The sequence below is a fragment of the Galleria mellonella genome, unplaced genomic scaffold, assembly GCF_026898425.1.
Source record: "Galleria mellonella isolate WM207_F2 unplaced genomic scaffold, CSIRO_AGI_GalMel_v1 utg63, whole genome shotgun sequence".
NCBI lineage: Eukaryota > Metazoa > Arthropoda > Insecta > Lepidoptera > Pyralidae > Galleria > Galleria mellonella.
This window is the reverse complement of record NW_026442130.1, coordinates 11,436,066-11,461,461: the sequence shown is the minus strand read 5'-3', so window position 1 is coordinate 11,461,461 and position 25,396 is coordinate 11,436,066. Positions and strand designations below refer to the sequence as shown.

Here is a 25,396-nt window from a genome sequence, read left to right as displayed (position 1 = left end):
GGATGAAGGCAGGTCAGTGGGCCTATCGTGAAGAATTCGACAAGAATTAACCACAATGGTTTCCAGGGGAACGACCTAATAGGGTATATTGAAATACAGCAATGGAGCTGTTAGAACCCATTATTAACAATCCGTTTCCTCTCCCAACCACTACATTTTATGACGACTTTTTTATCACCTTACACATACTTTTAATTTCAACAGCTTTAAACTTTATTAAAAACTAACTGAAATCCATGGCTTAGCCCACATTAGCGTAAATTTACGGGGTACAGAGGAATAACACCTGAGTCCTCAGGAATGGCAACGCATGGGGGGGTGGGTATCATGGGCGAAACAGTATACTCTGTTATGTCCATGGTACTGCTCATGTCTATAGGCGACGATTACCACTTTCCATCACGTAAGCCGTCAGCTTGTTTGCCAATCTAAGTAGTATAAAAAAAATTAAAACATGTATTTAGGTAAAAAGTGCCATTTGAGATACATATGCACAACGGAAATTTTATGAACTTGCTGTGTAGGTCTTTTCTGACAATAGTTTCCACTTCATCCGGAAGTTTTCTTAAGGGAGCATACGGCGCTTTGCGTTACAGCATCTCACCTTATTCATAACATTCCTGTTGTCCATGTATACAGACATCGTTAAAATATGAACATAAGTTTTAAAAACAATATCTGGAATATGGCCCATATGCACAAAATTTCCAAATATTTTCACATTTATAATTATCATCTTTATGTCAGTAGTTAACTTTAAATAAATAAATAACTGTCCACTGCTGAGTACAGCATCCCCTATAAAAACGAGTTTTGTCAATTCTTGCCACGCTTGGCCGGCGGGTCGGCAACCACAGTTAGAATTTAGTGATGTTTTAAAACATAACCTGCTGCCGATCCCTCAACTGTCAAGTTCCCTTATTCGCCTCTTACAGTACCGACGAGAAAGGAAAAGGTGACCTATTCTATACCGGGATTATACGGCGAAACACATAATATTATTAGGAAATTACTAATATATATAATACATAATTAATTAATAAAAATATAATTATTTTATGGTTTTTATTTATGTTATTAATTTTCCACATAACCTCTTTTTTATTAGTGTTAAATGAATAACATAGACACCCTCCGTTTCTCAATGTTAACACAATCATAGTCATATATCATAGTCAATAATCTCTTATAAGATTTAAATAAAATTAATTACTTTATATAAATTAGTAAGTAAACAATTATTAGTACTACTAGAAAGCCTATGTTTATTTCTATATGCATGTATATGATAATACGAATCCTGTTTCCTACAGGACAGGCTCAGTCTAGCGTAGGAATCATTGCTATTGCTGTGCTTATACAAACATCCTCTGTTAAATAAATCTTTATAATCCCTCACACCAGTACTACTTATACCATTTGGTCTTCAAACTAAGTTGTCCTAAGTTATAAGAGCAGATCCCAGATTTCAATAATCATAACTGTACACTTAAAGCTATCAATATCGTAATACCTGGCAGCATTGAATTCACCTACCTGTGTCTGACCTCTGTCACACTAATTATCATGTTTTTGCTTCCTGATATTTTTTTTAATAATACTGCTAATGCTACCAACATTATAATATTTTGTCTATGGATTGGCGGATGTACAGCTTTAATATTCTTATACACATAATCATACGAGTAACGGCCGATAACTTTACTGCTTAAATAAGTCTCGCCGTTGGGGGGGTTTTCTTCCAGTAGTTGCCACGCTTGGCAGGCAATTTGACAACCGCTGTTAGGCTTTAGAGATGTTTTAAGAAGGACGCTGCTGCCCAACCCTCGCTTTCTTTTAGTCGTGTCTTACAACACCCACGGGATAGGAAGGGGTGGCATATTCTCTGCCGAGACCACGCAGCTTTTCAGAATACCCAAGCCTAATAATTTCTTATATGTAATAATTGGCGATTATATTTAAAACTGTTAATAACATACTTATGTATTATGATAGATAAAGTAAATGGGTAATGCACATTACCCAAATACGTTTCTTTGTTCATAAGAAAGTATGTTCCCACAAGTGGCGTGCGAGAGATAATCGTCATTTGTTATCTTGAACCTACAAAATAATTAACCTTTACGCCGCCCCAGTCGGATTTACCCTACAAATATTTTCGTGCCCGTATCGTCCCCAGTGGTATTTAGTCAGTCACTTAGTAAGTGTGACCGTAATCACGGAATTTTTACCCTACCTCCCAACAAGACATTCCATGCTGATCAGACGCCACTAACGAGAGTGCTACGTCTGCTTAATAAGTTAGTTGCTAGTTCACAACTGGACTTTATTCACTGTATTGCCAAAGAGTTTCGCAGGGCAGTAACAAATCACGCAGAATTGCATTTTTAATATTCATTTTAAGTTTAATCACATTTTATATGAATATTATTTCCCCATGAATGTACTATTATAATGTAATATTTTTTGTTTTTGGTGAGTGTATTGGTAAAACAATAAAGCTCACCAAAAATATGTATTTATTATAAATAAATAAAAACTAAAATATCCTGCAAACATATTTTTCAGTTATTAAAATGATTTATATCTTTCTTTTAATTTAAAAATTTAATGCAAAAGAAAAAGGCAAAACACTTCAAGAGCTAAAATAGATTTATGAGAGATTTGACATTTTTATAAATAAAAAAGCACGTATAAAGTCAGTTAAAAGCATAAAATATCTTATACATGTCCTCTAAATAGTAACTAACTTGTTCCAGATCGGGAAGATAGCAATCAAGCTTCAACTTCGTCTCCTAGAAATAGTTCGTCTGATATGGTAGAGCTTCAAGTTCACTGTAACAATAAAATACATGAAATAAAAATGTCAGGTGTAGCAACAGTCAGTAAGTATTCAGTACTCATAAATAATAGAATGCCCGTAGTTATTCAACTTAATATTATTTTTTAAGTAAAGAAGGAGGTTCTGTAATTGACTATATTTTTTTATATTATGTTCTATGCCGATTTTAGTGATTCTTGATTTCGATAGATCACAGTTGATCGCAACATAATCTTATATATACTCGAATAATAAAATATTTGCTAGAACAGGTACAAGATGACGTTATGTAGTAAATAAAGCCCTATTGTATTGTACTGTTTCCAGCGTACAAATATTTAATAGCATATAAATTATTATGATCAGTATTGGTATATCTTGAATGAAATATATAATAATTTATTATATATTACATTTTTAATTAAAATAATCTAAAAGATGACTCCCTTTTTGTCAAAATGACACTTTGCCAAAAGCTGTATTAGACTGCTTAGTTGAAAATAAACAATATATTTGTATATTTTTAACTCTGTGTGCTTTATAATATTAAAATTGGATCTAAACGTAGTGACTGCGACTTACGACATTACCTACTGCACTAACAGTTAATATTTTCCCCAGGTGATTTAAAAAAACGGCTAGAATCAGTATGCGGTGTGCCAGTGTGTCGACAACAGATCTCCGGGCTGGGCGGCTCGCGGGCCACGTCCTCCGCCGCCCTCGGCAGTCTTGGTCTGGCCCCGAACGCGGTGCTGCGGTTGAAAGCGGCCGACCAGCTTATGGCTGATGATGAGTATGTATCCATTGGTATTTCCCTGACATTCAAAATCGTTGCATAAACTGAATAAATTTTATAACGGCTGACATGATGATAATGATTCTTATATATAAATTTATCATAGGTGCAAATATTTCATTTTCTGGACTTCTGAAAAAAAGTATATTATATTTAAATGAAAAACAAAAATAATTAAATTATTTACCCTTTAAACACCAGGATGGCAGAACGGTTAACGACATCATATATACTACGCATTAAACACGACGAAAAAGAGTACACATTAACGTACCCGGGCACCAAAACCGTTCAGGAGGTCAAGAACGACATCTACTCACTCACAGACATACCCGCGCGACATCAGGTGAGTGACGCTTCTATTTTTGTATTTTCCTTTATATAATAATATTCCATTTCCTATGTAATTTACTTGTATTTTTTTATTTTTTACCTCATAACTATCAGTTCTAAACCAATTAGAATTTTTTTTTTATCTGAAAGGGGTATCTAAAGGTCCTCTATAGGTCCCAGAAAAAAAATAGGGAAATAGTAGAAAATTTATCAAAATTGGTTCAGAAATTTATTTTTTTCACTGAAATAATTGGTTTTGTAACAATTGAAACAACAAATATGGATTCCACTGTCAATAAAAAAAAATTACCTTTGTTTTGTACATACAATATATTAGTAATTTGCGCTTATGTGACACCAAGGCATTTCACTAGCGTATTATATTAATAACTTATAATACAACAGGTGTGGACGGGATGGCCAACGGTGACAGGTCTAGACGACACAGTCCTTGCGATGGTGGGGCTAGATCTGCCGCAACATCAGCTCACAGTCAAACGGGCGCCCAGCAATAATAAGAAGGAGTATGAAAGGGTAATTACCTGTACTTATACAATTGTATCGTTATATTTATAAATAGTCTTGCTTATTTCCTATATTGTATAATACAAATGAAGTATACTTATTCATTCATTCATACCTGTCGTTGACATCAAAATTATTTTAAGATAGTGAGTTACAACTACAGTATTTTTTTTTAATTAACTTGGATTGTAAGGCAATTTAAATTTTTTAGTTTCCTTTACTGATATGGCGAGTCAAGTGGTCAAACTAAAATGGAAATATTTAGATATATTTTTTTTACAAAATTCTTATTGTATAAACTTATCAATTTTAAATCTATAATAATCGACGTCAGCTTGTCCTCTTTTAGCTCTATTTCTTCCTCCATAAAGTTTTTTTTTAATTCATCCACTCATCTTCTAATCTGCAGCGCTTTATTCTTTTTCATATATCTAGTATACTCTGAAGTAAATACTCCTTTAAAAGAATGCCAATGATAATGATTTTACCCTGTTATATAACTTTACGTACGACAGAAGCAGTGTAGGATGACCCCACACTAGATTATGATGTGACGACCTTAAATGCATTGCAGCGAGTCAGGGGATGCAGGTGGCTCAGGACCGTTCCTTATTGCAGTTTATGGGGCTGAGATGATGACGATTATATAACCTTATCAAAATATTAATCAACATATATATTATTTTGATAAAATTAATATTTTTGAGATGAAAATATTATACAAATATTTTTATGTAATTCAAGATACATTTAATATAAAAAATATATATATAACTTTTATATTAACTTCTATTTTTAACTATTTTTTTATATATTATATGAGTTTATAACAATAATATAAGTAATATATAATGACAACACAAATTTATTTTTTCACAGATAATATTAGAAAGTTCAGATAGTGAAAACAGTTCAATAGAGGAGATAGAAGACTCAGGCGACGTGTTCACCGGCGAAGACGACATGTTTGTTGATCTAGTACACCCGGAGAGGTTACAGCCACTCAGTGAGTAGAATATAACTATATTATAACTAGCGATCCGATCTGTTATTGCACGGATACATAGAATTTTCAAAAATAATATGTAACTGTGGCTGGCAATTAATATAGCTCTCTATAGGTGATTTTTTTTAAACCGGTGGAGTAGTTTTTGAGTTTATCTGTTACAAATAAACAATCAAATCTTTCCTCATCATAATATTATTATAGATGACTAGTAATTGGCCATAGATAGATGAAAAATATATATAACCTATGTTACTTGCAGATAATATAGCTTTCTATATCTAAAAGATTTTTTAAGATCAGTTTTAAGTAGTGTTTCTCCATTACAAACAAATATACAAAAATCAAATCTTTCCTCTTTATAATATTAGTATACATATATTTTCTCTCTCTCTCTGGCTCTGACTAGTCTTACGTTGTAGTTGTCTGTGAAAATATTTTTTATTACAGGTACTATGGAAAACCGACACTAGCGTATCATGATCAGATAGAACTGACGTTCAAGTATGAGTTATGAAAGTGATTGAAGCAAGAGATGTATGTAAGGATGGAGGATTTGGTAATCTGATGATCTCTGTCTAATTTGTGAGGGACTAAGAGGGTCGCTTTATACGAATATAAATATGATTTACTTATTGATGGATTACACAGTGAGACCTGTGAAGATACTGGGAAGCTTCTGTACTTCTGGGTGCAACTGGACTGGCTATATTAGCCATAACTCACATGTACAATAGCTCTAATGAGAGGCTTAGTGCGAAAATGGGAGCTAAATTTACATTCAAGTGGGTTATATAAAATAAATTATAAATTATTATTTATTCATGTAAAGCGGCTTCTTGGTATATAGATAAATATTCATTCATTATTTTAAAGTATAGGTTCTTCTTTTCATTTAAGAGTTTCCTCTTGTCGGTGCAACTAATTCATGCATTTTCTTCCAGCCAGCTCTATCCCATGTAGTTATTCCTCGGTGTTCGCCTTCCTCTCTTGGCCTCTGTTTTTCCTTCTACTTTTTAAAAAATCAGTCATTTCGAATAAGATGACCTAGCTTCTAATCTAATCTTCTGTTCTCTATTGTTTTTGATATTGTTCTCTTCTCATTCACCCTTTTCAAGACTTCCTCATTCGTTACTTTTCTATCCAGCTTATACTTTCCATTTTCCATGTCCATATGTATATAGGTTACATCTTCATAAAATATTTCTCTGTTAGGTAATTTTTGAGCTCAAATTTTGGTAAATTCATCTTTTGTAATGGATTAATAATTATTAATATATTTTAAGATATATTATTATTAATTTGTTTATTTTTTAATTATTTTTAGATATATAAGTAAAACATTTGGTCATTAATGTAATTCGAGCTTTGGTGCTTCCATTTGTAATGATTTTATCACATTTTAATATACATGTAATATTGCCACAGTGTCAGACCACGTGGAGGACGAGGCGCTGGGCTGTATAGAATTCGCGCAGCGCTTCCGCACGCGGTATGGACCGAACACACCAAACTTTTTCGAGGGTACACTACAAGATGCGATCAAAGAGGCCTGTCTGAAGCCTGCCAAAGAGGTACTTTTATCTTTTAATGAGTAAAAATGAAATAGTGACCTCGCCTGCGCTACCAGTATACGCTGTACGCAACATCAACGAATCATACATAAATATGTCGTGTCGATTATTCAAACACGGCTAGGAAGATTTGTTAGCAATAGAATTTAGCATCCACATTATTTTTAATTAACAGGAAGATTTCTGCGCGGTCTCTCCGCCAAAAGCTCCTCTAAAGCACTTGCCAAGCGTGGCAACTACTAGCAAAGAACCCCTTTATGGGAAGGCCTATGTTTAGCAATAAACAGCTAACAGCTGATATTATGATTAACTGGCGAAACAGCGACTCACAATAGTGTGTAGAAGTTATTTATAACCTGTAATATGTATTCAACAGAGGAAGCTGCTAGGGTTGTACCTACATCACGAGCAGTCAGTGCTGTCGAATGTGTTCTGCGCACAGCTGCTGGGCTGCGAGGCGGTGTTGCAAACCCTAGCCACCAACTTCATTGTCTATGGCTGGGACCTCACACATCCGGACAATAATAACATGTATGTTAAAACAAGAAATAAATATAATTAGAAAGAAATTTACCAATTGTGTAACAGCCAACACTGTGTATATAGTTGTTCTATTAACACACAGGATAGAGGTTTCATGAAGTAGGCAATAAGTTTACATCACTTTTAATTATATAAAAAATCAAATTATATTAGTCACCCAGGTGATCCTGGGTATATCTGCATATATCTGAGCAGCTACTAAAATTTTATATGTTTATATCAAGAATCAAGCTGTTTATATGGTTCATACAACATAATCCTATGTTGTCTGAACAACTTACTACTTTTTGAACAAAATCAGAATAATATTTTTTTTTTATACATGGATGGAAAGTGGTAACCGTCGCCTATAGACATGAGTACCATGGACATGACAGAGTATACTGTTTCGCCAATAAAAGAACTATTATTATTTTGGCAATATTTCTTTAATTATTTTAACACAAATGTTTGTTTTGTTTAGCTTTAAAATTTTAGACAATTTTTATGACAGGCAGGCATTTCTATTCCATTTTGTTGTGAATGAAATTAATTTACTTAAATTATTAATTTACGAATGCCCACCTCCAGGTTATTAAATTCAGTGGCGAATGCACTGGGCCCGGTAGCGAGTATGACAATACGCAGTATCCCAATGGATCGGTTACCAGCACTAGTCATCATCATGCGAGTTCGCTCCAACACCGAAATATATTCCGTTATCAATGGTGAGTGTATTAAGCATCATATTATAGTATTCATGGCATTAAGTTACTTTTATTTGTTATTATTATTATGTTATTATTGGCATTATATAATTTGCAAAAAAAATGTGCATGTTAATATTGGCAAAACATGTTCGAACTGTAACATTATTAAAATACCCAGTATGTACCTACTGCACATTGCATGTTTATGCAAATAAATTTATCTTTACTTTGACATCTGTTAAAGTCAGAATAATGAATTAACTATTAAACAATTTTATTAGAAATAGTATTTTAATAAATTAATAAAAATTAGGCCAAGATTTAACAACTTTCTTTTCCGCTCGCTCTCTGTTGTGAAAATGTCTCGGTTCCATACAAATTATAAAACCTTTCTTTCTTATCAGGTAAACCATGTATTCAATATTATTTTTATTTGACCCCAGCACAGTCGTATCACAAGTCATGTCTCTATCTTGAGTATGGAGTCCATACTTTCTAGATATATAAAACAAAGTCGCTATTTATATGCAGTATTTAAGTTTGCCTATATTCTCCTTTATAGTTTAATAGCTTAAACAATTACTATGAAATTTAATATACATGTATGGGATGAAGAGAGGTAAGCTACTTTTTATTTCGGTCAGTAAACGTATCGAATCGAAACGAAGTCGCCGGTAAAAACTAGTTTTATGAACAAACGTGCATTAGCCTTTAACAAATAACGTGTTTCCTAGGTAATGTGGGCGTGTCGGAGCTGCTGGGCGGATTGATGGAGGCGCTGGAGAGGTTCGCGGCGCAGCGCGACCATGACGCCCGCCTTGAACGAGAACGCGACGCGCGACAACGGGTCAAGCGCGAACAGGACGAGGCCTACCAGCGCAGCCTCGAGGCTGACAGGCACGTTGTTTATTTTATATCACAACTGTTCCTTCTTAATGCCACTTGAAGTAGTAAGTAAACTGACAGTCTACTAGTTGAAAAATGGGAATTTTCACCTATTGATATTATTTTATTTATTTATTTCAAGTAAACAGTTACATAGACAGTATAAATTCTTAGTGTTGCGAAACTGCATTGCAGTTTGTCTGCTGCTTTTGCGCTCTTGTACATACAGCTTTTTAAACAATTATAAACTTATATCCTAATTCTATATACTAAACTTATATCTTTATACATACATATATACACAGATATGCATATATACACATACATATACATACAGACACACATGCATATACTAAGTGGATGCTACGGTATGAGTATACACTCATACCAGTAACCTCCCCTTTTCCCAGCCATATGTATAGCATCATGAGCATTACATGTTGCCATTCCCATGGACTAAGGTAGGTATAACACCTATGTACCCTGTAATTTTACTGCCGTATGATACACTTCATTCAAAAGTTGTGCAAGCTCAGCTATATGGTGACAGAAAAATCATCCCGTTGCGTTTAATGTAATTACATTATTTTAATTTATAGTTAAAATTAACAAATATTTGATCTTACAGAGCAAAAGAAGAAATAAAAAAACAACAGGAACTAGAAAGGAATCAAGAATTAGAAAGGGCAGAATCAGAACGACAATTAGAGGAAGCGAGAAAAGAGGTATAAATGATATTATTTTTCTCTTATTTATTTAGCAATTGCTTCATCATTTAATGAAATAACGATGAAGCTTGGTGAAAATTTGAATTTAAGTATTAAATAAATATACTGTTTCCTAAATATCCTGGGGAACTTTGTAACGATAGATGGATGTTTGTTTGTTACTCGTTCATACATAAACTACTGAATGGGTTAAAATAAAATTTGGTACAAAGATAGGTTTACATCCTGACTTAGTACACTTTTTATATTGATTCACGGAAGCGAAGCCACGGGATACAGCTAGTGGTTGAATAAAATTCTAGTACAGTAGCCAATTAACCGAATCGCCGTCATTTGCAGGCAGCACGATCAGCGGCAGCGGCGCGGGTGCCCGCCGAGCCGGCGGCGGCGAGCGACGTAGCACGCATACGGGTCCGCCTGCCGCCGCCGCACCACCACCTGCTCGAGCGGCGCTTCCAGCCGCATGATACGCTGCAGGTACCTAGCACTGCCTACTGGGATTCTTAATAATGTGGACTACCAGGGATAATGGGTTGAAGGGATGGGGAGGTTGGTCCCTATTGATATCAATATATTCTATCAGGTCGACCTCCACGCGGACCCCTGGAAACTATCGCGACTAATTTATCGTTGATACGTCACGACGGGCCAACTGACCTGCCTTTTAATCCTCACCTATCATCTCTGATTAGTACCAACCACCATTCCATTATTATCCATTAAAAAAAATGCAGACTACTAGTCCTATTGCTAGCAATATACCCTGTCAGGTCCACCTCCACGTAGTCTCAGGTCCACCTCCACGTAGTCCCACCTGGAAACCATCGTGCTAAATTCCTGGTGTATTCATCACAATGGACTGTCTTGCTCTATTATCTCACCTATCATCTGTCACTGCCCCGCCAGCGTATTATACCATTAGCGCAGTCGCGGTTACCATTCCATTAACAGTAACAAAACAGTACAGCCTACTGTCGCCAGCTCGAGCTGTAGCGACATTATCTTCTTATGTTAATCTCATTTGTTTTTGATGATGCACCGTAAGTGTCATTCATCCTTATCCTATAATTTAATTATTGATTTATATCAACCACCAAAACTCATCCACTCATCTGTTGCTTCCCAGTAATAATGGGATATTTTACTGTTTCTGTTATGAAGCAACCTACATAATTAAGTAAGTTAAACAAAGATCTAATGATGTTATCAGAACTATAAATAAATATTTTTTTATACGACTTAGAATGGCAAACAAGCTGACAGCCCACCTGATGGAAAGTGGAAACCGTCGCCTATAGACATGAGCAGTACCATGGACATAACAGAGTATACTGTTTCGCCCATGGAGGGTATCCCCGTGCGTTGCCATTCCTGAGGACTCAGGTGTTATTCCTCTGTACCCTGTAAATTCACGCCATATACACAGCTATGTAAACACAACTGTTTCACGGTAGAAACACGAATGGGACAGAGGTAACCAAGCAATCGACTTTTGTACAAAGTCTCCCTCTGTTGGCTGCTGAATATAAGCCTCCCCCATAAAATTTTGTCATTTGTTGCCACTCTTGTCAGGCGGGTTGGCAACCGCAATTAGGCTTTAATGATGTTTTAAGAGAAACACTGCTCCCAATCCCTCCACCATTGAATTCCCTTAATTGCCTCTTAAGACAGGGAAAAAGCAAAGAGTGGCCCATTGTATGCCAAGCCCACACAACTCTAAAGATGTAATAAACAACAGTAAATATTATGTCACTCAATTTCATATGTTTATTTTCAGGCACTGTTAGACTTCCTCGCTTCTAAAGGATACCCACAAGAAAATTATAAAGTTATATCTAGCTGGCCTAGAAGAGACGTAAGTACTGAGCTATACAGCTGCTTACTGTAAACAATAATAAATTATATACATTTATTTATGATTAGACAGTTAACTATTTATTTATGATCCCTTACATACATACAAAGCTCATGCTTATTTTAAAAGTTGCTTAACTTAAATACCGTTTCTTGCAGTTAACAACAGAATCTCACAGCAGTACACTGAAAGCTCTCAAATTATACCCGCAAGAGACAGTGATGCTCGAGGAGCGGTGAAAAGCGTCGCCGTCGTCCGCCCGCTGCCGCCTCGCTCCCGTCACGCGACACCGAGCCCTATGTCCTTAGCCATAAAGATACTTATCCATGGTAAACTTTTAATTAGCAACACATGATAAATTTTAAGATCGTCTCTGGAACTCTGATCTCTAATTTTTTTAATTAATATAATTAGTTATATTATATTACATGAAGAATCTTTAAATTAAAAAAGCAAAAAAGTGTTAGTTTAATGCAACAAATGTATGCATAACAATGTACTTGTGAATGTATTGAAAAAAATTATGTTGTAATACTAGTTAAGACTAAAACTGAAGTTTTATATTACAGAGAAGTCGTTATAAACCAAATTTACTATAGATTTGGACCAGAAATACATTAAACGTAACTATTTATAGAATGTTCGCTAAACTATTGATTTAAAATTTAAACTATTAGAAATAATTTTAGAGAGTGGAGTGCCAGAATCGATTTCATTGTTAACATTCATGAAGGTTGCTGGAAACAATCTTGAATATGTTCACAGAGATACTGTTACAACTATAATAACCTAATAACAATTGCTAAGTGGAAGAAATTCCTCTATAGAATATGTCCGCCTATGTACTCCTAAACTATAACTGCATTTCAATATCCCTTTTGTACAATAGAGTCTGTAAATAATTAAGTTTCTATTGTGATCGTGAATGTGTTAAATGTCTATCTGTTGCAAAATATTACTTGAGCAAATTTGACTTAACTGCATTATTTTATTATTTCTTGATAAACTGAAAAAAATATTACTAATAATTGTTAATATTTATTAGCCATGAACTTGGCAACACGTTGCCATCATGTCTGCAACATGTTATTTACAATTCGACAACACTAACGCAACTTTGTTTTCCAAACAAAAGTTTACCATGAATATTTATACTTAACGTTCAATATTCAAATTTACAAACAGTGACCCAATCACAGTCATAGAGTTAAGTAGATGTCGCATTACACGCGGTATTTTCAAAAGGATACTCTTCCGCATCGGAATGTTCCGCCTCTAGTTAAATATCTTGCAAACAGTTTGAAATTTCTTGTTAATCTTAACATTTAACATATTTTGTATTTTATAAAAGCAATTATTATAAAAATCGAGCGAACGTTAGTGCGACCTTTGCAGTCACTTGATCGCTAATGCCGCTTTTTTTACCAAAAAGTGCATATAAAAAAACTATACTATTTTTTTTTTTCACAATAAACAATTACTAACTGATCCGACCAGGTAGTCGACAATAATATGGCATGTTTTGTTTTCATAGAAAACGAATGCTTGTGACATCTATTTTCTTATATGTCTATGAAGCCATAATCTCATTTCTTGTAATCCTAATGCTATATAAACCTTCAGTGTTCATATTGTAGATACAAACTTACGCGTATTACAAATTGATCCATATTTTGTTATGTATAAAGTTTAATAATGCATCTATGAGACCAACACTTTAACATTTATTGGCAACAAGAAGTAAATACGAACTGTGGATCAAGTTAGTTTAACTAACTTTTTTGTTTGCGTCAGTGATCCTTCAATAAAGAACTTCTAAATATTACAAAATTCAAAAGGCGCTTTTTTATGTACAATTTGTTTCCTAATTTTATTAACGGGTTTATTGACACTTATGTTATCATATTATCACGCTTGCATAATATTTTTAATGTACATACAGTTCGTGATATCTTGAACTGACGACTGACGTGTATCAACAATGTAAACATTCATATAATAGAGAGAGACAAATGTATAAGACGACGCTCTAACATATGCGTCTGTTACTAATATGAAGTCTTTACTAGTCAAGTGGTGAAGTAATCTATTGGTAGAAACGTTATTACTCCAGACATGAGAAAGAACAAGATACAAGATATTGCTTTCTTATTCTATCTTACGCAGGCTATAGCGAAAGCGTACCAATAAATTCGTTTAATCTTTGATTAGAGAGCTAGGTGGATTTAGACCAAGTTATATTTTTTTTTCGTTTTCTCTAGATTAAAATTTGGTTTTGAGTAAATGTGTTCAAAGATAACGAGTAGAGTATTTTAAAAACGTCATTTAAAATTTGTTTGTGGTTGTTCTACTTATTTAATGAATATTTTATTGTTTATCGATAAAATGACATTATTCAAAATAGCTACTTATACTTTATTCCAGGGATACTATCTTTAATCTATGTTCGTTCCACTGTATAAATATAAAAATATTTTTATTAAATATTTATATATGGGATCAATTTCAAAACGTCATCCTCCGGCATATTTATATAAGTGGGAACTTCCACAAATCATAAATACACAGAGCATTTTTATATTGTATTATTTACTCTTTCTTTGTTCTTTTGTCTAAAAACCACCTTTTACAACAACATTGTAAGTCAGTTACTAGCTTTAGAAAATTGAAGTGTCCAAAAAAGTAAAACAGTGAATTAAAAAAAGTACAACTCATTCTCTGCCTGAACTATGTGTAAAATAGTGGTCTAAATATCTTTAAACTGTGTAATAATTCTAACATTTGTATCGGTAACTCTAGAGAATGCTCAATTAGCTTACCAACATTTTCAATGTGATTTTAATTGCATTATTATCAAAATAAAGTAACAAAATTTCATAAAAATATTATTTTGCGCTTATCTAGTTATTAGTCTATTGCAATAAAAATACGATTTTAACTACGTATTTCATACGTTATAATATGTTAATTTGAAAATTGTTTCGTTACAACTTGATAAAGATTTTAGATGTAAGAAGTTCGTTTGGTGCGCTGCAGCACCGGACAGAATATTCCAGAAGCTGCATTATAAATATAGAAGTACTACGGACTAGTAGTCGCTTCATCTCGTCTCAGCTGAGAGATGTGTTGTGTCGCCCAATGACAGCAGCGGTAAATTGTTTATCCCTTCATTTATATTTAACAGTCAGAAAAGGTAATACAATCTTGAAATGTAGTATTATGAAAACGAAAATTTCAACAGAATGTTGATCGAAATGTGAAATTAATTTTAAATATTTTTAAAAAGCTAAATATTTTTCATTTTTCGACTATATTCATAATGGAGCATGCCTAGACAAGTGGCAAATTATTGCATCTGTTGATATGTTTTTCTTAGCATATGTACGGGGACAGAACGCCGGACGTTGCTGTCTCGTTCTAACGCGTACAAGCGGCATCCTAGATGACAGTCGCTGCTTTCTCTTAGATGGGTAAAAGTATTCCTTATGGACAATTTGATGTTATGAATACTTCCTGTGTTTTAAATTTCAGATTGGTATACCTTTTCGACTAACACTGTATAGAATGATTATATAGCTTAATATGTAAATTTCGTGAATATTGACTGAGAGAATTTCCATAGTTATGTTTATTTTATGCCAGTTTGTGTTGTAAAAAGTATTTTTTTTTGTTACTGTAACTTTCTAAGTGTTGCCAGTTGTAGGTCATACTGGCATGTTATGGTTTATGTACAGAAACATCAGACAGTGTTGCACTGTCACTAATAATATAAACTGCTATGCCTTGCGACAAGCAACGCTGTTGATTTGCCAACAGTATTGTTGAGCATTTGTATATTATGAAATATGATAAGAAGACCGTAATATATCTCTTTAGAATTTTTTTCTTTTTCACTGCCTAGTTGTTAATTACCATCTTTTACTGCGACAACTTGTAACCAATTTGTGACGGTCCAAACTTTGTTAATTTTCGAATATAACTGCATCCTAAATATTATTTAAATATGTCAAAATCTAACGGATCAGATTTTTGATCTCTGTAATTTTTCACAAAACAGATTAATGTGAGATTGTAACAGTGTATTGCGACAAAAATATGTATCCAAATAAATGAACCGAGAGATGGTTTGTGTATATTTTTTATTTATATACTAACATCATATTTAAAACAATTTGTTATAATATTTATGGTACCCTTACGAATACGAAAAGCAATGATCCAATCTTAAATATAGTGCTGGTTTTTATTACTTTTATCTTACTAATATCATACAATTTTAACTAGACGACGCCTGTATATATATTTAATATATATTATTTAAAAAAATATATGAGGATTCTTAAAAAAACAATATATAAATATAGCCAAAACAATATTTAGATCTTATTTAGCTTTGTATATTTATTACCACATTACGCCAAAAGAACTGTACCAAATTGGATGTAGTTTCACCGGTTTCACAGTTGTATACCTAGGAGATCTAATAAAATCTATGTATGTTGTATATTGATACGATATCTAGAAGTTGTCTATTTTACTGGTGTTGCTATCTCTGAAATCCACGTGTATAAAGTAACAAGCAAAAAACTACTTTTAAGTACATGTGATTACACATAAAGTTGCGTATTCACTACAATAAGTCAATTATAGAAACATCAATTACGACGAAGTCGCATCGTTGCTATTTCATAGACGGAAATAAGGTTGACACTAATAAATATTATATTACATTATTAAAAAAAAAAGGAAATTAACTCTCGTTAGGACTTCATTTTAAAATGTGTGTAATAGCCCGCTCAGACGACTTCGTGTGAATCCAATTTCCCTTTATATTGTCCAGGTTTTTAAGTCCGAGAAGCGACGAGTAAATGTTGTTTCAGTTATAATAAAACCTAAAATTGCTTACAAATACACACGAATTATGCAAATATAAAGCAAAAGAAAATTTTGCGTCAATTCAAGGCGACGTTCAAGTATTACGTAACGCAATTTGGGGGATGTAGTCTTGTAAAACGTTATGATGCGTTACAGAGGCGGGAGAAGGGGTTCGAACAACGCTTGCTATAACATTGTTCTTATTCGAATAAAAAGTAAGGAATTAAAATCTTCCAAGTTGGCAACCCTTTTCATTTTTTTGGGAACGTAAGTTTTTGTTTCCGTTGTTAGTATTCATTAGTGTTGACTTAGGTACAAAAAAAGTCACTTGGGTGTTACATAACATTTAGAGAAGATGTACAGAAAAAATATTACAGCCCATTACATGGAGGAGGGGGGGGGGGGGCTCAAAAATTTCGTCACATAATACATGAATGCCCCCTAACCATGGAACCAAAGAAAAATATAATTATACTTTAATGTCTGAATTCCACGCGCCTACCCTTCACTCTGTATATTAGTATTTCGCAGGTAAGTACTGCGGCAGATAGAACGGCTCCAACGATGAGACAAATAAAAGCTATGGCGACTTCGCGCAGGGAAACCGAGAACGCGCTGCTGTCCGGGGTGCTCACACACGGCGGCTTAGGCTCGTCCCACACTGACTTGAGTCGCCAGAAGATACCGGACTCATACATCTTGCGAATACTGCGTAATAATAAAAATTATAGGAGATAATGCTTCATTATTTAGAACTTATGTACAATAAGTAACTACACTTCTAGCTACACGCATAAAATATCCGCGCTAAAATTGAGCACGGCTAGTAGCCAAAGTTTGTTTTGTATTTGTATCATGTACCTAAGCCACTGTATACTAGGGGTGGGTAATATGTAATAATATCTATATATTTTAGTTACAATATCTACCTATATACTGGTACAATAACGAATATGTTAAAAGTTGTTATCCAAAAAATAAAATTGGATAACAGTTCGGAAATCAATATTTTTTTTTTTTTTTTTTTACAACACAGGGGGCAAACGAGCATGCGGCTCACCTGATGGTAAGTGACTACCGCCGCCCATAATCACCCACAACACCTACGGCATTGCAGGTGTGCTGCCGGCCTTTTAAAAAGGAATATGCTCTTTTCTTGAAGGTTATGTTGTCGTATCGGTTCGGAAATACTGCTGCTGGAAGTTGATTCCAAAGAGTGGTTGTGCGTGGGAGAAAGTGCCTTGAAAAACGCACGGTGGAGGACCGCCACTCGTCCAGATGGTTGGGATGAAATTTTAGTTTATGGCGGGTTGTACGATGGTGAAAATCAGCAGCAGGTATCAATCCGAACAATTCTTCAGAGCACTCCCCATGATAAATTCGGTAGAAGATGCACAGAGATGCAACATCTCTACGCAGTTTCAGTGGGTCGAGCCGGACAGTAAGACGCCGATCGTCAACAATTCGAGCTGCCCGACTTTGAATGCGGTCTAATGGAAGGAGTTGGTACTGTGGCGCTCCTGCCCACAGGTGAGAACAGTATTCCATGTGTGGCCTCACTTGAGCTTTATACAGTTTCAGGCGGTTTTCTGGCGTGAAATACCGTCTCACCCTATTGAGCACCCCCAACTTTTTGGAAGCTATCTTAGCTTTTTCCTCCAGATGACCGCAAAACTGGACGTCGCTAGATATATCGACGCCAAGAATCCCCAGACTCGACTTATTATCAAGGGAAGTGCCCTGAAAGTGAGGAGATACGACAAACGGTGTCTTTTTTGCGGTGAACGCGCAGACTTGTGTCTTCTTAGGGTTAAAGTGAACAAGATTGCGTTCACCCCAGATCGAAACTTTATCGAGTGAAGTTTCGATTTCAGACACAAGTCTGTTCCGGAGCTCATCGGTATGTGCCCGCGAGATCTTTGCATGACCAGTGTATAATGCATCTCCTGTACTGTCGTCCGCATAACAATGAATATCACTGATCTGTAACATATCATTGATATGCAGAAGAAACAGTGTCGGAGATAGTACACAGCCTTGCGGGACACCAGCATTCACAGGTTTTAAGTCAGAGCATGCTCCGTCGACTACGACCTTAATGCTACGTTCCTTAAGAAAGCTGGCGACCCAACTGCACAATCTCGCGGGCAACCCAAACGAAGGTAGTTTCGAGATTAGTGCCCTATGCCACACCCGATCAAAGGCTTTCGCAATATCCAGACTAACAGCTAAGGCCTCTCCCTTATTCTCGATTGCCACCGCCCATCGGTGTGTTAAATAAATTAAAAGATCACCAGCCGAGCGTCCTCGTCGAAAGCCGTACTGGCGGTCTGAGATCAGCTGGCGATCCTCTAGGTACCGGAGCAGTTGATCGTTAATAACTGATTCCATGACTTTCGAGAATAAGGAAGTAATAGCTATGGGCCTATAGTTAGCTGGATCTGAGCGGTCTCCCTTTTTAGGGATCGGATGCACCAAAGCAGTCTTCCAAAACTTTGGGACTATACCTGATGAGTAACAGAGCCGAAAAAGACGCGTAAGAACCGGAGCCAACTCTGGTGCGCACGTCCTAAGCACAATTGGAGGAATGCCATCGGGCCCACTCGACTTATGGATTTCAAGGGAGAGAAGTGCTCTACGCACTGATCTTTGCGTGAATTTAACATTCGGCATAGAGCTCTTACAACGCGGAATGGTCGGCGGTAGTTTCTCTCCGTCATCCAACGTCGAGTTTGATGCAAAGAGAGATCCAAGGAGATCGGCCTTCTCTTTGGCGTTCAGAGCCAACGAGTTATCCTCCCTGCGCAATGGTGGAAAAGATGACTGACAGAAATTCCCTTGTGCAGCTTTGGCAAGAGACCAGAAAGCTCGAGATCCCGAAGGTAAACTGGCCAATCTCTTGCCAATTCTACCAATATGCTCTGAATTCGCTGTGGCCAAAACTCTTTTGAAGGACCTAGAGGCAAAGTTATACTTCTTTTTAAGGGCACTGATGTTAGGATCTCGCGACGCCACAAAAAAAAAAAAAAAAAAATCAATATCCGACGGATATGGGCTACATCGAAATAAGTGATAATCTTTTCTCCGCTATTAATGTCCCGAGGAATCCATTATACAGATAGATATTGAATCGCTATCCATATTACCCATGCCTTACTGTATGACAAACTATTAGTAGAGAGCCGCTCGAACACTCTTGCTTCTGTGATTGTAGATATATCGAAATTCATGATAGGTACCTAACCAGTACATTTCCTTATCCTAGTAATTATTCTAACCGTGTGGTCCTGGCACAGAATGATCCACACCTTCCTTTTCCGTAAGTATCGTAAGAGGAGACTAATTTAATCAGTAACAACATCACACTGCCGTTGCCAAACGTGTCTACTGGCAACCCCCCCCCCCCCCCCCCAGGCGGAGGCCTATGTTCAGCAGTGGACGATTAACGGCTGATATGATGATTAAACTTTTTAGTTTTTTTTTTTATGATTTATGTACTTATCACCTACATAAGTTATAAATAGATATTTACATATATAGGTGCAACTTACCCATAAGTAATATGTTCTTTATACGGAGACAACTTCTTAACGGCCACGCCCATTTTTTGTGGTGGATACATCTCTATCTCCTGAACCTCGCAGTTCTCTCTCTCAGTGAATGTTCCCCTCATTATTCTATAAGCCACAACGCTGTCTACATGCAAAGCGAATCCTCCCTGTTTGACGCGCGCCATCCCGTACGATGGCGAGAAAAAGTTGTAATGATTACTAGTAGCGATTTTTTTATTATAAATTTCAAGTGCTATTGGATCGGTTGTACGCTGTAAATAATTAAAATATCTAGATTTATCTTCAATATTATTGTCTGCACTAATCACAACTACGGATACTTTCTGATATGTCACAGCAATATAACATTTTGAGCCCGACTAAAGAATCATGAAATGAGTTATGGCTCTATTCATATATTGCATTCATTTTCCGAAATAACTTCAAAAGAAAGTTTCGAAATAACTTAAAGCGTCGCATAATTTAATTATTTACTACATTACCCTTAATTACCCTTTAAGATTTTTCTATAAAGGTACCAAAATAAAAAATATAATGTCGAAATATTACGATGTCTGCTCGTGAGCATATCCCAAATGTTAGTCACTATATAGTCTCTTTCAGTATACAGTCATAATGCTTAAAAGCGAAATTCTATTTATTATTATAGTCATTTCATCATCATCATCATCATAGCAGCCATTAACTGTCCACTGCTGAAAATGGCTTTTCCTATAAAGGGGGTTTTACTAATAGATGCCACGCTTTGCAGGCGGGTTTGAACCAACCGTAATTAGACTTTTAGTGATGTTTTAGGATGGACGCTACTGCCCATCTTCCGACAATTAAGTTATTTTATAATAGTTATTAATTACGCTATAAAATGTTTTTCAGAAACCATAAAATAATCCTTGGTGTACAAAACATCTTCAGCGCCTGCCTTGATATTGCTCTTCAAAAGGTCCTCTAAAGTTCTGATATTCTTGGGAGATTCATGTAGCAACGTTGAGACAACTATTGCATTGTAATATTGGTAAAGCGTTAATGCATACACAAATATAACCAATACAGCTATCTTCATCGACGCCTTCATAGTACGGCTTTGTATGCCCATTCCTGCCAAAGTAGTTTATTCAACATATTCAATAATTATCCTATTAATTGTACAAATATAAGTTTGTAAAAATATTTAGATGTTTGTATGTTTGCTACTCATCATGTATTTCAAACGGCTGAACGGATTTCAATGAAACAGCTATTAATAAAATTTTTATTTCTTTAATTTTAATTTTGACATACCTAATTTAGGAGCATCATAAAGAAATGTAAAGGGGCTAAAGATTTTTAAATGCTTAAGCAGATTTTCTTGGATCATAGTGAAAAATACTCGATGGAATCACATATCAAACAAAAAAACTAAAATCGATTCATTAACTCAGGAGCTATTAACTATAAACTAATAAATACCATTTATGTTTCAGTCAGACATTAAAAAAAGAACATTAAATTCGAAATAAAGAAAATACCGTCTGCTCGTCCTCTTTTTTGAAGTAAGATAAGAAATAATAAGTAATCAGTAAAAACATGTAGGTATTTACCTTGCTGACATATAGCACTCCACGAAAATAAGAAAGCCAAACTAAATGAGGATTCTGCATCGTCATTTACTCTTTGTGTCTTCAACTTAAACATTATCCCCAAAATGGTGGCCGAAATAACGAGCATGCATATTATACAATACCATACTTCAGTAGTCAGGGGTCTGGTGAAGACAGTATAAAAGGCTCCTGGGTGTTTTGGATGACGAAATATGAAACATTGCCTGAAGAAATAATGTTGTGCTAAATGCAAACACAATTGTATTGTGTCTAAAAACAATAGGCGAACTTAAGTGGAAAGGATGGATCTGTCTCTCGGATTAATTTACTTTGTTAACGATGTTTTTATTTTTTCATCGTAGAGTTAGACGTAACTTTTAATTGGAACAATGTTTTGGTACCGCTCAAATCGAATTCACGACTTCTGAGCTTTATAAATCAGGCTAGTAGGTATGCCAACTAACTCTTTAACACCCAAAACGAATATGTAATAAACAAGATACCTTGACGGCCACGTCTCAACAATATAGTCGATTAATGTAGCTCTATCCGACCTGAAGAATAAGCTACTTCCGCTCAAATCTGCTTCCTGTCGCTGCAGTGCTCCAACAATGCCGTCAAAACTACCATTACGGTTGTAGCCCCAAGAGAGAACCCGCCTGAGTTCATAACTAAAAATAAATAACTGTAATAAGAAACATATGCATTCATTTTCATGAATTTAAATTGCCCATCAACATCATGTGTGGTCATTGGCATATTTAAGATCATTTTACAGGGTAGGCTTTCCCTTAAAAAAAAGGCTCATATGTATTCTCAGCTACATATCTTTGCGTATAGTTAAAAGCCCCGCTCAGATTTTGGGGTGGGCACCAAACATTCCTCCCACCCCTTCCTTAAATCCGCCAATATGCGCGACAAACCCTGCCGATAGGGAGAAAGGAATTGTTAGTAATAGGGTCTAACAGCTCCATTGCTAGCAATATAGCCTATCAGGTCAAATTCCACGCAGTTCCCCTTGAAAGCCATCGTGGTTAATTCTTATGGAATTTGTCACGATAGGCTAATTGAACTGCTTCATCCTCAGCTATCATCTTTCACTGGTACCCCGTCACGTATACTGATAGTGCAGGACGAGTTACCATTCCATTCTCGCTCATTAAAAAAAAACTCCCTGGCGATAATATAAGGGATATCAGTGGCGATAGGAAGTACCTACAAGTGTGGCATCGCACACGACAGGCCACACACAACGTTGACAGAATTTAATCAATTTTACCTGTAATTAAACATTTCCTGCAAATACATTAGCACAGTAAAAAATTTCAATTTATGCAAACTATCAATATGCGATTTTTTCGGTCTAATCAAATAATCTTCGTAGGTTTCATTTACCACCTTCTCCGTTATGACCAGTGGACATTTCAAAATCACCCCACTCATATCATATCTAGGCGATTTCCATAAATGAAGTGTGTCGTTCCAGTGACCTACTTTCCTTAATTTATAGATACCATTGGAATAATATCCTGTATTGTATACTTCATAAAGATCGTATATTTTACCATTTCTATAAGCAATGACCACATCCGAATCAATATCTATTGGTTGCTGGTATAATACATGAGTGGTTGAGGACAAATCTTCTGTCATTACAGCCCAAATGAAAGAACTTTTAAATAGTTTTTCAGTACTAAACTCATTGAAAATTAGTGGCCAACTGTCACATGATGCATCCACTATTACCCCAACTTTAGACTTGTAATTACTAATTTGATATGATTTATGATTTTCCACTTCTAAAGTTAACACTTGAATATCATTTTTATGAAATAATTTTTGAATAAAAATTATATCCTTTGGTTTATTACAATGAAAAATTACTGCATTATTTAAATGTTTATATAGTAAAAAATCTGTAATAAAACTTTTGTTTGCAATAGACAAAAAATGCAACAGAAGGTAACCATAATGCATGTTTATATAAACAAACTAAAGTTACACTAGTGCCTACATGCATCAAGGCAAATAAATGATAGGGTTCATTACTGTCAACAGCATATTGGAATAAAAAATGAGGATAATCGTTGACAATAAAATTACAGCGATTCTTAGAATTAAATCTATTTTAGACAAAGTAGTTTAATAAATAACTACACTACAAACATAGACAAAATGTGAAGACAATTTAATAAATCGAGAAGACATCTTGAAATGGAAATTCAGCTTTTTCTGGAACCAAGAGATCTGCCAAGTAACATACAGTACCAGCTGTGCCTTCATACAAGCTCTCTGGATTATCAGGTAATCGTGCATCTCTCAAAAACTCATCTGTGTTCATGAAATCAGCAAAAAGTTTAGCTCTATGGAGGTACTTCTTATCTCCTGTTATTCTGTATAATAACAGAAATACATATCCATTGCCTGCCACTCCATGGCAAATACCAGGTCCTTTGCGCAGTAAACCTTTTCGCCACACTACCTCACCAGCTCTGAGACAAGCATGATAAAATCTATCATCTTTGAAAACAAGGTAAGCCTTTGCCATCAAATACACAGTACCAGGAGCACCGTGACACCAATGAACCAGTTTATGATCACTCAAGCCTATCTCTTCCATACAACATGGCCAATTGCCTTCTTCAGTCTGCAATGAAGCTATAAAATCCACAGTAGCTTTAATATCTTTAGCAGCTACCTTATTATACTCCAAGTATCCTGGTATGGTCAAAAGTATCTGTAAGATAAAACTAATACCGTGAGCTGCACCAAGATATTCCGTATTATAGTAATGATACATAAGTGGACAAGGACTCTTGTGTTTATTTGAGTAATCTCTACCAGATGCCACCATGATATCACAAATTTTGTATAGCTCTTCATTTGTGAAGACTTGACTTTGTAGTTCACGACTAATCCACAGTGCCCCAGCTAGAAAACCAGCTCGACCAACAAAGAACTCATCCCTGCCACATTTTAAAAATTTGGGATTCAAATACAGGCTATAAAGTGATCTAAACGCTCCAATCATCCCAGTATAATGTTCATTTCCCAACTCTTTATACAGAATGGCAGCTAGAGCATATGTGCCAGCATCGCCTAGTAGAAAAGAAGTTTTGTCACCAGCTGATATCTCTAAAGCAGGCTTTATATATTCTAGTCCTTTATCCAAATAATTACGTTTATGCTCCGACAAAAGAGAATTTTTAGATAAGTAATAAAACATAAAGGATACGCCGGTAACACCGACATAGAGTCCGCCATCGACATTCTTACGTGTGGGTTGAAGACGCTTGCTAATATTATTTACATATTCATTAATCTGGTTTATTATCTCCTCTTTATTGATATTTAAATCAACACCCGTCTTGTAATCTTCGTATGGATTGGGAAAGTATCGAACCATTTTAAAGCCTACAGAACTAGCGTTACTAGTATAAGACAGAAATCTTCCTAACGTTTGCAATGAAAAAACTTTACACAAGCTTTTGTACATAAATTCTAAGATATACCTATTTCAGAAAGTCAAACGGAAAAATATACTTGAGATTTTTTATATTCTATATATTATATTAATTTTGCAAATTGTTTTCGTTCAGTGATGTTATTTTGTTTTT

General features: G+C 35.2%; 3 protein-coding genes across 7 annotated transcripts in view; 1 reads left to right on the top strand and 2 right to left on the bottom strand.

Moving 5' to 3' along the window:
* The window catches only part of LOC113521894 (FAS-associated factor 1), a 19,589-nt gene extending 3,709 nt beyond the window's left edge, over positions 1-15,880 (top strand). For all 4 annotated transcript variants that reach the window (XM_026907552.3, XM_031910012.2, XM_026907553.3 and 1 more), the window contains exons 4-16: positions 2,760-2,885; positions 3,443-3,614; positions 3,819-3,963; positions 4,356-4,484; positions 5,355-5,481; positions 6,910-7,055; positions 7,432-7,586; positions 8,169-8,305; positions 9,022-9,184; positions 9,801-9,897; positions 10,240-10,377; positions 11,678-11,755; positions 11,914-15,880. In XM_026907552.3, the coding sequence (XP_026763353.2) occupies positions 2,760-2,885; positions 3,443-3,614; positions 3,819-3,963; positions 4,356-4,484; positions 5,355-5,481; positions 6,910-7,055; positions 7,432-7,586; positions 8,169-8,305; positions 9,022-9,184; positions 9,801-9,897; positions 10,240-10,377; positions 11,678-11,755; positions 11,914-11,994 (1,694 nt within the window). In that variant the 3' untranslated portion in view covers positions 11,995-15,880. The remainder of the gene's footprint in view (positions 1-2,759; positions 2,886-3,442; positions 3,615-3,818; positions 3,964-4,355; positions 4,485-5,354; positions 5,482-6,909; positions 7,056-7,431; positions 7,587-8,168; positions 8,306-9,021; positions 9,185-9,800; positions 9,898-10,239; positions 10,378-11,677; positions 11,756-11,913) is intronic.
* On the bottom strand, positions 15,880-25,396 carry LOC113521896 (ionotropic receptor 75a). 2 transcript variants are annotated; one of them, XM_052899730.1, is made up of 7 exons: positions 25,292-25,396; positions 23,059-23,695; positions 22,283-22,450; positions 21,780-22,003; positions 21,080-21,297; positions 20,182-20,453; positions 15,880-17,338 (listed from the first exon to the last, which is right to left on the bottom strand). In XM_052899730.1, exons 2-7 carry the CDS (start codon positions 23,430-23,432, stop codon positions 17,107-17,109), a joined length of 1,488 nt encoding a protein of 495 aa, XP_052755690.1. In that variant the 5' UTR covers positions 23,433-23,695; positions 25,292-25,396; the 3' UTR covers positions 15,880-17,106. The 2 variants fall into 2 exon arrangements, with proteins under 2 accessions (XP_052755690.1, XP_031765873.2); XM_031910013.2 differs by lacking the exon at positions 25,292-25,396 and having other exon boundaries at positions 23,059-23,758.
* LOC113521897 (lanC-like protein 3) lies at positions 23,888-25,297 on the bottom strand. Its single transcript, XM_026907556.3, has one exon. It carries the CDS (start codon positions 25,273-25,275, stop codon positions 23,968-23,970), a length of 1,308 nt encoding a protein of 435 aa, XP_026763357.2. The 5' UTR covers positions 25,276-25,297; the 3' UTR covers positions 23,888-23,967.

Bases quoted from the DNA above. Each gene is read 5' to 3' on its own strand.
- LOC113521897 (XM_026907556.3), bottom strand. From the start codon at position 25,275: ATGTACAAAAGCTTGTGTAAAGTTTTTTCATTGCAAACGTTAGGAAGA.
- LOC113521896 (XM_031910013.2), bottom strand. From the start codon at position 23,756: ATGCATTATGGTTACCTTCTGTTGCATTTTTTGTCTATTGCAAACAAA. The intron at 22,451-23,058 runs GTAAAATTGATT...ATTTATTTTTAG, and splicing joins CAGGAAATGTTTAATTACAG to TTATGAACTCAGGCGGGTTC. The intron at 22,004-22,282 runs GTATCTTGTTTA...TTATTTCTTCAG, and splicing joins GTTGAGACGTGGCCGTCAAG to GCAATGTTTCATATTTCGTC.